The 14166-nt window shown below is 45.6% G+C and overlaps 1 protein-coding gene and 2 non-coding genes across 3 annotated transcripts in view; 1 reads left to right on the top strand and 2 right to left on the bottom strand.

Moving 5' to 3' along the window:
* Positions 1-231: 231 nt before the first annotated feature.
* TRNAD-GUC lies at positions 232-303 on the bottom strand. Its single transcript has one exon. It is a non-coding gene; the product is annotated as a tRNA-Asp (tRNA).
* A 473-nt stretch (positions 304-776) lies between these two features.
* Positions 777-848, bottom strand: TRNAG-UCC. Its single transcript has one exon. It is a non-coding gene; the product is annotated as a tRNA-Gly (tRNA).
* A 944-nt stretch (positions 849-1792) lies between these two features.
* LOC107118175 (complement factor I-like) overlaps positions 1793-14166 on the top strand; it is a 22960-nt gene continuing 10586 nt past the window's right edge. The window contains exons 1-9 of the mRNA XM_015420453.1: positions 1793-1979; positions 2221-2527; positions 3238-3382; positions 6301-6470; positions 7423-7533; positions 8419-8535; positions 11844-11861; positions 12619-12657; positions 13242-13345. Of these exons, the coding sequence (XP_015275939.1) occupies positions 1917-1979; positions 2221-2527; positions 3238-3382; positions 6301-6470; positions 7423-7533; positions 8419-8535; positions 11844-11861; positions 12619-12657; positions 13242-13345 (1074 nt within the window). The 5' untranslated portion in view covers positions 1793-1916. The remainder of the gene's footprint in view (positions 1980-2220; positions 2528-3237; positions 3383-6300; positions 6471-7422; positions 7534-8418; positions 8536-11843; positions 11862-12618; positions 12658-13241; positions 13346-14166) is intronic.

Raw genomic sequence — 14166 nt, 5'->3', positions numbered from 1 at the left:
GGTTCAGATGCAGTTTGCCTACACCTGCCTCTGTGTAGCAATCTCTGTCTTCCTTGGTGGTTTCGCGGCTAAGTACTGACCAGGGTTTACCCTGATGAGCTTCCGAGATCAAGTTCGCCTGGGCTATCTAGGTCAGAGGGTGAAAATATATACCCATTATTAATATATGCAACTAACCACACAAGGATGGTTTTAAAAGTTATTGCAGTGGAAAAGGGAAAAAAGTACTCTCTCCCCGTCGGGGAATCGAACCCCGGTCTCCCGCGTGACAGGCGGGGATACTTACCACTATACTAACGAGGAAACAGTTATTAGTTCACTTGACATAAAAGCCCCAATAGGAGTCCTCCGTCCCTGTTTCCCATAATAGTATTGTTCTAGAGATGCAACATCCTCATCCTATTCCATTGCTCCGTCTTTCCAACCTGCAAATTAAGTTCTGCTTTCAGATCCTGATCTCTGTTCAGAGTAATGTGGGGAGGGAAGAGTCCAAAGCGTCTTTTTCCCGTGTCCTCCGTCAAAAAAGACAGGAGATGCTGCAAAGCGGTTGCGAGCTTGAGTAGGGAGCCGGGAGGGGGCGGGGGAAGTTTTCGCGGGGGGGGGGCAGGGACCCCCGGGGGAGCCGGGAGGAGGCGGGGGAAGTTTTCGTTTTTTCATCACCTGTCTACGTGTATCCTAGACAACAGACCAGGTATCACTCCCCTCCCCCCCCCAAGAAAATTAAAAAATAACCATCAAGGAATCTGAAACGCTTTTGGATGTGAGAAAAATATTGCTGCGTTGGCCGGGAATCGAACCCGGGTCAACTGCTTGGAAGGCAGCTATGCTAACCACTATACCACCAACGCTCTGTTGAAATCATTTTTTGATTTTTCTTACATATTTTAAGTTTGGGCAGCTGGTAAAATTTCTGGGATCGTTGTATTCAACAGCTGTGACATCTCAGACCAGAGTTCAAGCAAACGCAAGGTTGTATGAACACGCTGGAGGATCTTGCACGCCTTGGGGTAAAATGGCAAAGTGAGATGCATCTGACGAAGAGAGCTGTGTTTCTTGAAAGCTTATGCTTCAATAAAGTTTGTTAGTCTTAAAGGCACTAACTGGACTTTTTACTATTTTGTAGCAACAGTCTAACATGGCTAATTCCTCTGGATCTATGATCATTTCATCCAGAGGAACTGATCCCTGTAGAGATCAGTTACAATCGCAGGAGAACTCCGGGCCCCAACTGAAGGCTGGCAACCCCAAGCACAAGCAGGTCTACTTGTAAGTAAGCCTTACTGTATCCAATGGGACTTACTCTCAGGAAAAGGTTTCTAGGAATCCAGCCTGACGTTTCAGTAGGTCAGAATAAAAGTAGATATTTATTGTGATGTGGCAAGATTTTAGGAATGCGATTATGAGAGCCTGTTATGTGATGCTTTTTTCCCCCAGCATTATGAATAAGATATACCAGATTTCCTTTTGTCGCTTTTGTTAATACTCTTCCCAGAAGTGAGCAGTTCCAGAACTAAGCACACAATGTTTTTTTAAAAAATCCATTTGCCAGGAAATTGAGCAACTGACCAAAAGAACCTTGAAATATGAGCCTCCTGGATGAGAAGTGGGCAGAAGAGGGGACATTTTCATCTGCGTACAGCAGCCGGTCCAAAGACGTTTCTGTGTAAAGTAGCTACAAGGTGAAACTCCTTAAGGGTGAGAAAGGGATCTTCACTTACCTTTTCCGCAGTTACGAACTAGGCTAAACTGAGACACGGTCCTCTCCGAGTTCAGAACCATCAGTCCACAAGGAAGTACCTTTCAAAACGATTTTTTAAATATTTACTAGTGGTTAAAAATTAAACGCATCGAGAAAAATAGGAAGGGGGGAATTGCAAGGAAAGAAGATCTAAACAGACAGGAAGATACTCTTCATCATGAGACTATTCACAGCTCTCCTGTTCATTTTATACTCATTGCTTTGTGCTTATGCAATAAAGGTAAGGATTTTATTTTAGATAAAATTGTTTATAACTGAGAAACACATTTCAGCTGTCATGTGTTTTATTTATGTTAGGGACCGTAAGGAAAACCTAGCTGGTTCAAGTTATGTGCTCTTTCCAGTGCAATCCTAAGTGTAATTACAGCCTTCTGAGGCCATTGATTTCTGTGGATTTGGACAGGGGGAAATACTCTGCTTGGAGGATCCTATTGCTAGAAGCATTTTTTTTTCCCTTACAGGCTAAATCTAGAAGCAGAAAGAAGCCAACCCGGGAAGCTCCACTAGGTCAGCAAGAAAACTATTTGATAGAAGAATGCGTAAGGAACAGCTATACGGTTAATTCTTGCAGCAAAGTTTTTTGCCAACCCTGGCAGAAGTGTGTGGATGGTGCCTGTCTCTGTAAGCTGCCCTATCAATGCCCAAGGAATGGCACCTCAGTTTGTACTGCCGAGGGAAGGACTTTTCGAAATTACTGCCAACTAAAGAGCTACGAATGTCAACGTCCCAAGAGCAAATTTAGGAGCAGAGGAAGCTGTAAACTTCAAGGTATGAATGTTGTATCTCTTCCTCACTCGTAGTGACAAGGACTAATTAGTAAGGATGGGAAGCTCAACCATGCTGGCTTTAACCAGTTATTCTGTAATGTTCAATGTTCCCTCTAAGCTGTTGTACTTTGTGAGCTACTGGTATTAAAGTTGTGAGCAAGCAATTTGGTTCCTGCATAAAGCTGGAAGCTAAAAAACGGAGCTAGCTCACCCTAACAGCTTAGAGGGAACACTGGTAATGTCTTCAGGATGTGGTCTTAAGAATCTTAGAAGATAGTAAGGGACATCTGTTAAGTTTCTTTTCAAGACAAGAATCTTAATGCTTTGGTTCACTGAAAATGGAATTTCTTTTTTAAATGAGAAATGTGTCTGCTGGGTTTTTTGTGTTCAGTTTGCAGTGGCAAATTAAATATAACTTTGTTTAATCAAGGGCAGTAAGTAATTATCATGACTATTTAAGTTATATTGGTTTCATAGGTTTCCAGAACTATGCCCAAAATCTGCCTTGTCGTATTTTGTTTGGTTTTCTGTTTTTAAAAAGTTATGACTTTCCGTCTGAAGATTACAGTGAAATTAAGGTTGATTTAAAATGGCTTATGCTTCAAGGGAATTTCCCATTTAAAAAAAATTGCCACAGTGGGAATGTCACGTGCTGATAAGCCTTGCAGCTAGAGAGACAGAAGTGTTAGCAAGTTTCATTTTGCCTTCCAGACAACTTTGAAGTTTCCCTGAAGCCAGAAAATGCATCCGAGAGATTTATTGAAGTCAAAGTAAATTCCCAGAAGAAGTTTATTTGTGGGCATGGATGGGGTATGAATGAAGCAAACGTGGTCTGCAGACATCTTCGTTTTCTGGAGTAAGGTTATGTGACGGGGAAAACATGTTATGCTGATAAGTATGAGGTTTAAAGAAGGTGCCACTGTCTAGCAAAGAGCCAGCATCTGTAAAGACCTCTGTAGCACAGGGTTGGATCCAGCCAACCTTCAAACTGAGTCATGGCCAGTTCTTTCCTTACCTCAGCTCCCATTCCAGATTTCCAAAAAGAGGGCTGAGCCTTACAGCCGTGCCTCCATCAGGGGCGGGCCAACAGTGCGAACGCTCCCTTGCGCCTCCTCCCCGGTATGCTCCTGTATCAGTCGGTGCAGTGTGACCGGAAAACCCGGAACAGTCTGTTCCGGGTCTTTTTTTGCCACGACTCCCTCCGGCTTCAAACTGCCAGTCTGAACTCAGCCAGGGTGTCTGTTGTGGGGAAGAGCAGGGAAAGGAGATTGTAAGCCGCTCTGAGACTCTGAGTGAAGGGCGGGGTATAAATCCGATCTCCTCCTCCTCCTCCTCCTCCTCCTCCTCCTCCTCTTCTTCTTCTTCTTTGTATATTTTTTGTTTCCTCCACCTTGAAACCCAAAGCAGCACTTATAGGGTTCCCAGGAGATGTCCCATATAACCAGGAGCTGCTAAGCCTGGTAAGGTTGATGTACCTAGGATTGCCAACCTCCAGGTGGGGCCTGGAGATCTCCTGGAGTTACACCCGATCTCCAGACCACAGAGATCAGATCCTCCGGAAGAAATGGCAGCGTTCGGAATGGATCCTATGGCCTTATGCCCTCCCCTCCCCAGGCTCCGCCTCCAGATCCCCAGGAATTTCCCATCGTGGAGTCTGCAACCCTAAGTGCGCCTTCTGCCTTCCACCTGTACCCTGGGATTCCGTAGTGTCCTGTTAGAATGGGTTTACAAGGACAGTAGGAATGGTGGGATAAAGTTACCACAGGCCGCAGGCCCGTAGCTACCATGGGGCTCACGGGGCCTGGCCCCCTAGTGGTTTTTATGGGCCCCCTCCCGGACCCATGGCTCCCCCTCCCCTCCAGGCCACCTCACCCCGATTGCCTGTCGGCAGGGAGGATGAGGGCAGCAGAAGCAGGAGCCGCGGCAGCAGTGAGGCTGGGCGTAAGAGAGCGGCCCGGGCAGGCAGCGAGCATGAATGGCACAAGGAGAAGCCTCCATCTCGGGCTTCCACTAGATGCTCCCTGTGCCGTGCGCCAGCAGCAGGTAAGCCCAGCCAGGCAGGCAAGGAGGCAAGCCGCCACCTCCTCTTGACCCTGGCTGCGCTCCATTGTACCAACAAAACCACACGCAGTGGCTCTGTGGCCAGCCTGGCTGCCGCGCGCCTCACCTCTCCCAGCCCCGGGAGGGAGCTGAGGGTGGACATCAGGCTGCCCCTTATGCTGTGCCGTGGGAAGAGGAACTGGGTTCCAGGGAGGAGAGAGCCAGACGCTCTGCAGGGACGGCCTGCCCTTGCCGGGGGGGGGAGGAGGGAAGCTACAGCTGCTGGGCATTGCCCCCCCCTTGCCCTGGAGCCTGGGGGGTACAGGGCTGCCCTAGGAGTTCTAAGGGGTCCCACCAATTAAATCAAAGTTAATTTAATTAAACCCCCCGGTGGGGGGAGGTGTTAGCCAGCGAAACGGAATGTCCAGCTTGTAAGCTCGGAAGCCTGGAAGGATCTCTTCGGCATTAAGAAGCCTGCGATGGGCCAATCCGGCCAGGCGGTGGCAGTGCAACGCTGCAACTCGAAGCAGTCCTGGAAAAACTGACATCATCAAGCCAAGCCGAGTGAATGCCGTCTGGAACACGTCTAAGTCTACAGCTGGAAAAAAAAACCCGTCGGCTGCAAACGTGTGCAACTTTAAAAGATTTATATGTTGTCCTCCCTTACCCCCTATGAATCATTGCTAGTCCCTTGTTAATATGTGTAACTGTAAATCGCTCAGAGCCAGCAGCTCTGCAGGATTGAGCGATTAATAAATCAAAAGATATTATTATTAACTTTTTTAAATTGGCTACTGGCCCCCCCAAGGCCCCATCCCCCAAAAAATCCCTAGCTACGGGGCTGCCACAGGGTGTCTCATGCAGGATACTGCTGTACATAACTCAGTCCCAAAGGCTACATTATGGCAGCTGACCCACATCTTAAAAAACAGGGTTGTCAGATCCACACTTCAATAGCATGGCTGAGACCAATGATACTCCTAGACTCATTACATCAGGGGTGTCAAATATAAGGCCTGGGGCCCGGAACCGGCCCACCCAGGACTCTTATGCAGCCTGCAAGCAACTAGTGCAAGGGAGGGAGCAGGAGACGTCTTTGGGGGAGTGCGTGGAGCCACTCCAATTGTGGCTTCAGCACGGCAGTCGAGCAGCATGGGGGTGTCTGCCCAGTGCTGCACCGCTGGCTCTCCAGTCTGCCCAAATGGGTTTTCCCTTAGCCCCCCCCTCCCAGCCCAGGGGGCCTTGCAGTGAAGATGCACCAACTCGGAGCTGACCAGCTGCTGTCCTTTATACAGTTTATATCTCCGGTATCTGGCATTACGTTTATGGCATACATGGCCCGGCTCGACAAAGTGACATTTTTGTCAGATCCGGCCCTTGTGACAAATGAGTTTGACATCTCTGGCTTAAAGGGTCAAATGGACACACGTTCTGGAAGCGCTGAGCTCTGTCTGGCTCTTGACTCCCCCTTGCGTCCCCTCCCACAGGCACTTGTCAAAATCCCACAGCCACAGCTAGATAGTTTTATCCCCGTCGTGGAATCAGAAGCACTAGAGATAGCACTAGAGATACCCTTTGATCTTGCCTTCTCTGAGGCAGGTAGCTTTCCAAGAAGTAGTGAAATTACTGAAAAATAAAAAACAAACCATCCTCTCTCCTTGTCCACAGTGGACATTAAAGTCTGAACTAAATAACACACGTGGTTCTCGACACATTTTTGTTTGCATTTTGCAGGGGGGCTGACCGCATAGAATTGGGGCACCCAAATGATGCCTGGGATTCATCGGAATGCCTTAAAGCGACTTGCAGAGGCATAGAGACCAGCCTAGCCGAATGCTCTTTAGCTAGAACCAGCAGGGGTGACAGTAAGCTTGCCAAGGTGGTGTGCCACACAACACCTAGAGGTAGGTAAAATATGGTTTCCAAGGTGGGTGAGGGGAAGCTGTATCATATGCTTGGTGAGTAATTTTACACTGCATGTTTCACTTTAGTGATGCTGTAACATTAGAAGCCAATGAGCTCGTGTTACAAAGATTCATTGCTTATGATATTAGCTGTTGGTCCAGTGTAGTTGTGCTGGACCCAGTCAGCGTTATCTGTAGTTTAGTAAAACTGCTCTGTATCTTTAAGAATTGTTGCACCTGGGAATTGGAGTCCACAGTTAGGGGTCCCAGAAGCTTCCCTCTGACTGGCTCATTAAGAGTAATTTCCTGAGCTCAGAGGCGCAAAGATAGGAGTTTTTATTGTTCTTTTCCGCTTTCTTTGTCCTTCAACCCTTACTGCAAGGAGAGGGGAAACCCATCTCTTTCTCACCGCGGCTATGGAACTGACCTAGATCACAAGATGTAACTTTCTTGTCCCAGCCAGTGTTCCCTCTAAGCTGTGCAAGTGAATGGTCGCTCATTAACACAGGAAGCCCCGCTCAGCAGCAACCGGGAGCCACACAACGTCTTGCACTGCCCATGGCCCATTTTAAGATGACAGTAGTTGAATTCTGCTCAAGATGTGAACTGCTCAGCTCAGTCGGAGAGGGGGATTACAGTGAACATTGGTCGCGGCACTAATAGCCCTAACTAATCTGATCTAGTCACCATAGTTTTAGCATGCCCAGCGCGATGACGTCATTGCGCTGCGCACGTCAAGCGTGGTGGGGCTCTTCAGGGGCAGGGCTCCCCTCCCCCACCAGCCAGTTGGCAAGCAGTGGATTGGGGCCCTCAAAATCAGGGGAAACCCCTCCCTCATGGAGGGGGATTGGCTACCGTAATCCATTCATTCTAGAACCTAGTCCTCTTAAGAAGTTTCTCCTTTTCCAGCAATTTTTCTTCAAAAATACTTGTCTCTCTCCTCATTTGACAGAATGTTCCTCCAGCGAATTCCACTGTGTCAACAGCAAATGCATCCCTTCGGATAAAACATGCGATGGAATAAATGACTGCGGAGACCTAAGTGATGAATTGTGTTGCAAAGGTACGCGCCTGCTGCTGGACCACCCTTTTTCAACATGATTTGGGACACAGTCTGTAGCCATATGGTATCCACTCATGGATAAGAATCTCACCAGGCCTGTAGCCAGGCGGGGCTTGAATTTTACAGCTAAAAAATAAATCCAGCTCCCCACAATCTCCTCACCCCACCACTCCTTGGCTGTAATTTCTCTCCCTGGCGGGCGCTAAGAAAAAACCAGAGATGTCGTGTGTAGCCGGGCTTCTCGGCTCTGTTCTCGGCACGTGGCTCACCATGGGAACACACACATTTAGAACTGCTTTAAAATGGCTTTTAACAGCTTTTACAGAAGAAAATCTTGTGGGGCTGTCCGTTTAAGAGAGGGGGCGGAGCCCCGAATGGCCCCACCGCAGCTATGGGCCTGAATCTCACCACGGGTTGCGAGAAGGTTAAGGTTCACCTCTCTCAGAGTAAAATTGACCAAACCAGAACGTCAAACCTCTTCTTGTCAATTTCATCATTCTCTTGTTGAGTAGTGAACAAACCCAATTAAAAATGCTGAGTGAACAAAACTATCTGCCTCAGCCTCCCTCTTCCATTATATCAAACAACCAATCGTGAACAAGGGCTAACACCAGAGTCACAATAAAGAGGAAGTGGCTCCCGTTGTTCCACAAAATTAATGGTGTACCACCATAAATGGTTGTGATGCATACACACTCACACACACACACAAGTAGAAGAGCGGTCATTCCACTGATAATGAGTCAATGTTCAGAATCGCCGGTTCCATTGCATAGTCCGTATACTTAAAATCTGACTATAGTGTGTCCGTAGCCTTCTATGGCAGTGTTGATGATGATCCTTTGGATCACTTCTCTTGTATGCTGAATAGTCTATTTCCCACAGCATGCAGAGGAGAAAGCTTCCACTGTAACTCAGACGTGTGTATTCCAAAGGAGTATCTGTGTAACAAGGAAATGGACTGCTTAACGGGAGAAGACGAAACTCGCCAGTTGTGTGCAGGTAAGCTTCTTTGTTACCAATTGTAGTGTATTCAAAGCCACCTTGAATGCATGATATGTTGTGAAACATCTAATTGAAGTGTAATGTAAAGCATCCTCCTGGGCTAGGATCCAAATCCATCCAATAGTATTGCTAGCCCAGGAAGTAACAAGCCAATCACTTCGAGCAAGCTCCCTGAGCGGGAACGTCCGTGATTGATCCTTATGTGAACAACCTTATTGGTTGGTATTTGTACAGTGGGTGTGGCTACATTGGCCGGGAATGTTTAAAAGCAGGACAGCTGCAATGTAAAGGCTGTTCTGGCTATCAGATGTTGATCTGTGTTGGAGTTGTGTTCGAGCGGAAGAATAAAGTTGTGTTCTTGCTGAATCTCTCTGACCGCTTTGTTAAGCCAGCGACTTAATGCCTATTGGCTGATTGACACCATTGTTACTTCACCCCCGCCACCCTCTCTTCAACGGATTCAGGCCCTGTCCTGGATTGCCCAGGCAAGCCGGACCTCATCAGGACTTAGAAGCTAGTACTTGGATGGGAACTACTCTGTTATAGTTCTAGATCTGTTCATCTGATTGGAGTGTTTTAACATCTATACCTTCACACTTAAAAATGTTTTGCTGTGTGGACTTGTATCTGGTCGTGGACTGCAATAAATTATTCATTCATACCTGGATGGGAGACCTCCAAGGAATACCAGGGCTGTGATGCAGAGGCAGGCGATGGCAAGCCCCCTCTGAATGGCCCTTGCCTCCAAGCCCCCCCCCCCAGTTGCCAGGTCAGCTGGACTTTCAGACAACAACAACAAATTCAGGATGCTGCCTAAGCTAACATTGTAATGACAATAGATGGGTAGGCATGTTGGTCTGAAGCGACAGAACAAAGTCGGAGTCCAGCAGCACCTTTAAGGCCAACAACGTTTTATTTTGGGTATAAGCTTTTATGTACACACACACCACTTCAGATGCTTTAATGTAATGACAAGTGACTAATTAAAAACAACAACAACAGCCATGTGTATATTTTATTAAAGGTAAAGGGTTTCTCGAAAGCCAGTCGAATCCGACTCTAGGGTTGCGGTGCTCATCTCCGTTTCAAAGCCGAAGAGCCAGCGTGGTCATGTGGTCGGCATGACTAAACACCAAGGCGCACGGAACGCTGTTACCTTCCCACTGAAGTGGTACCTATTTATCTACTTGCAATTTCTTGCTTTCGAACTGCTAGGTTGGCAGGAATATTTTATTTTATTAAGACCAACCAAAATAACACATGTGCAAGGTTTTAAGTTCTCCAGAATTCTTCCCCATGATGGATGTTCTAAAAAGGGGTGTGCCTGTTATCAGGCTGCATGCGCACCCTACGAGCAAGTAGCGAAAAATGGAAGCCATCCAGCTGAAAGCATTATTATAGCTAATAATGGATCAAATGTCTTTATGGAACACATAGCTCCTTTAAAAGGACTAGAGGCAAAGGCGAAATGCCGTTATCCTTGTATTAACAAGCCTGGAGCTTGATTTAATTTAAAAAACCCTCTTTAAGTAGTTACATGAGTTATGTTGTTTTATGCTCTAGCTATGTTGTTCATGCTGTTGTTTTTTAATACCTTTTATGATGTTTTATATTTTTATTATGACTTATTCTGTAAACTGCCTTGACCAGCTCCCCCCCCCAAATTAAGATGATGCACTAAGCAAAAAGTCAATGCAAGCTAAAACTGTAGTGGCATTACTCAGCAAAACTTCCTTAGTGCCTTTTACTGGCTAAATGCCAGTACTCCCATATTAGATAATGCAGTTGTAGATAGTTGCATTAGTCCATAGCAAAATCAAGCCCAATGAACAATTCTGGAGATCGTGAAAGCTGTGCTTTTTGGATTGATCTAATAAAAGGTATTATATAACTTATGTTTCTGAATTCTTTTTTATTCAATTAAGTCTACATAGCCCATAATCTCTTAGATGCTAGAACAATGCTTTTTGTTTTTAAAAGAAACTTTTATTAGTTTCAAAGAGAAATTGAGAAACAAGCAACAACATAAGACAAACAATAAGACATAAGACAAACAATAAACACTAGAGCATATACTCTTGTCTCTACTTAAATTTCCATAATATAGTAAATCCGTTTTCTTTTACACCTAATCCAGTTTATATACAATGTTCGAGCAGTTCTTCATTTGGTTATAATCACATTATCAGTTCTCAAAGGTAAATTTCTATCCATTTGTATAATCTTAACCAGATTTTCTCAAACGCTGCTTCTTTTTTATCTTGTAACTGCAAAGTTAAATTATCCATTTCTGCTGTTTCCAATAATTTATATATCATTTCTTCTTTTGTTGGAATTTCTTCTTTTTAGCAATGGTTGAAACACGTGAGAAAGAAAAAACATTCAACACTTTAGGAAGCGGTCATTATTACATACATTTAAAATATCGGGTTAAAATTAAAATAGTAACAGTTGCGCATTTTACTAAGCAGTGAATTCATAGCACTAGCTCAGATTTTTGGTGCAGCCAAGATCTAGTTGGCAACTGTAAGAGAGATGTGGTTTTCACTTCCAGACAGACGATTAAGTAAGTGGTAGTCCTCCAAGCAGTTAGAAAAGGTTAAAATTGCTACAGAATTGCTTTTGAATTTTGTTAGGGAAGCAATCCGTATTGCAGTTAAAGAGAAATAACATAAATAGAGCATAATGGCACCTTTAAGACCAACTAAAGAGAAATAACATAAATAGAGCATAATGGCACCTTTAAGACCAACAAAGTTTTATTCAAGATGTGAGTGTTCGTGTGCACACTTCAAAGTGTGCATGCACACGAAAGCTCACATCTTGAATAAAACTTTGTTGGTCTTAAAGGAGACATTGGACTCTGTTCGATTGCTTCAGATCAACACGGCAGCCCACCTTGATAAACAGAGCGTAGTCTAGTTCATAACACAGAGTGTTAACTATACCTGCTTTGTGTATTTTTATATTAATTTGTGTGTATTTTTTTTGGGGGGGAAAGGTGATGAAACAGCTGATGAAAATGAAAGAGGTAATTTTTTTGTTTTGATATCGCATCATACTGTTTACTGTTCTTTTTGAAGTGATATCTTCTTTCAAGGATATCAGTATACAAATCTAGCCTTGGCCCAAAGCACTCTGTGTGATACACAGGGGTCGTTTCGTAGAAAAGGAGCTAGGGGAACTCATTAACATAACTCATTAGCATATGCCACACCCCCTGACATCAGGGGCCCGACGGTGGACCTGCAAGGCCGGCGAGAGTGCGAGGAAGCCCCGCCAAGGCCCTCCCTGGCCCCAGGCAGGCAGGGGTGGGGAGAGGCGGGGAGGAAGCAACTTACCCTCCCTCTTCTCCTGCCTCCTCCTGGCTGAATGAGGGCTGGAAGCGGGGCGGCTGGAAGCAGGGGGCGGGGCTTCGTCGTGTGCCCGTCCCCCCACACCTCACCCGGGGGAACTGCGATCCCCCTCCCGAATTGACCTCTGGTGATACATATCCCATTCTTATCTTCTCTTGCCATCACATTTTCATCCCGTTGTTCCTCCAGGAAGGTCAGGATGGCTTACAAATCCCCTACCACTTTGTCCTCACAACAACCCTGTGAGGTAGGTTAGTCACCCCATGTCACTCTGAGCGTCATGTCTGAATTGGGCTTCAAACCTCGGGTCTCCCAGATTCTAGTCAGCTGCTTTTATCTGTTTGTCTGGTCATCCTGGGTAGCAGGAATTGTGTGTCAGTGGACCTATTTTAACCTTATTTTTTTTAATATACTTTATAGCCCACCTTTCTCATGAGACTCAGGCAGATTACACACTGTAAAACAATGTAATCAAATAGCATGATGGCCTCCAACAAGTAATGCAATGGGACTAGGATCACAAATATTAGAAATGATGCCCCTCCCAAGTTATCAGATAGGACACATCATAGACAGTGCAAAAGAAAATGAAACCAGTGCCATAAGGAAATATATACAATAAACAGTGGAACAGGCTGCAAACCTGTTCCCTTTATAAAAGAGCCCTTCCTTTTTTACTGATGAGAATTTACACTAGCTGTATATACTTGTTTTTTAACTACAGAAAGAGCAGAAGAAACTGAGGAGGAATCCATGGACGCAGGTAACCTGAGAGTGCTTTATCATAAGAGTCATGTCTCTCACAGGGTCCTACAACTCGCCCTGACTGCTTTCGGAAAGACTAATAGCCCCATACTGTGTATTTTTAGTCAAAAGTAAAATCTGTTTTGTTCAACGGGAGTAACTTCTAAGGGCCCAATTAGACGTGACGGAGGGACCCCCAAATAGTTATCCATGTGTCTGCCTCTTTGCATCTAAAACGAGGAGGGAGTTCAGGCCCATAGCTACAGTGGGGCATCTCGGGGCCCAGCCCCCTGACTTACCGCCAACGCCCCCCGACCAGTGTTCCCTCTAAGCTGAGTTAGTGTGAGCTAGCTCACAGTTTTTCAGGCTCCAGCTCACACATTTTTTGTCTCAGCTCAGGAAGGGATGGCTCCAGAGCAAACTAATTTAGGCAGTAGCCAAATCGCTCGCTCACAACTCGCAAAGTACAGTTTTTGCTTTTTATAAGTCATGCTTATAACCGACATCAATTGAAATAACTAGGAAGTCACAGAAATCAAATCGCAATGCTGTGATTTTTTTTAATAAATATAATTATGACACCACTTATCTGTTTTATTAAAGAAAGAAGAAAGATCAAAACATTTTTACCCCAAATACACTGTGGTATTCCAAGCCACACCGTTACTCGCCGGAAGCGAATCATCGGGGGCCATCCCGCGCGAGAGGTGAAGTTACCAGTCACTAATTTGTATAACGGTGCAAGCTTCATTACAGCAATGCCTTCTAATAAATTCTGTAGTAATGTTAGGAGCTGCATCTGTGGTTATAATTATCCAGGACAAAACTCTGAATAAAATAAATGGAAGGAAAGTAGGAGTTAATTATTAACCCATGACTTCCAATGTTCCCGTATTTTTCTTCTTTCTCAATTCCCACCTCCCCCCCCAAAGGGAGGAGGACTGTACAGACAGAGTCCAGAGTTATTGCACAGAATGAAACCTGGTTTTGAAAGGCCTTTACTATTCACGGAGCAGGTGATTGAGTGAAATCTTGATTTTTCTATGCTGGGGGGGGAATGAAAGGATGGCAGTTTCTTTTATCCGCTCCATGATCTATTGGCTGTAAGTTCTACAATTAGGCAAGACGTTGGACATCTGTGGTCTAGGGATGCCAGCTTCCGGGTGGGACCGCGGGATCAGTGTTCCCTCTGAGTTAGTGTGAGCTAGCTCACAGATTTTTAGCTTCTGGCTAGGGTTGCCAGCCTCCAGGTGGGGCCTGGGGATCTCCCGCTTTTACAACTGATCCCCAGCCGAAAGAGATCAACTCCCCTGGAGAAAATGGCTGCTTTGAAGGGGTGGACTCTGTGGCATTGTACTATGCTGAGGCCCCTCCCCTCCCCAAACCACGCCCTCTCCTGGCTCCACCCCCAAAGTCTCCAGGTATTTTCCAACCCAGACTTGGCAACCCTACTTCTGACTCACAAATTTTTGTCTTAGCTCAGGAAGGATGGTTCCAAACAGGGGTCATTTTGAGGGGTAATGAGCAG

The sequence above is a fragment of the Gekko japonicus genome, unplaced genomic scaffold (assembly GCF_001447785.1).
Source record: "Gekko japonicus isolate JY-2015 unplaced genomic scaffold, Gekko_japonicus_V1.1 scaffold441, whole genome shotgun sequence".
Lineage (NCBI taxonomy): Eukaryota > Metazoa > Chordata > Lepidosauria > Squamata > Gekkonidae > Gekko > Gekko japonicus.
This window is presented reverse-complemented; position numbering and strand designations above follow the sequence as displayed.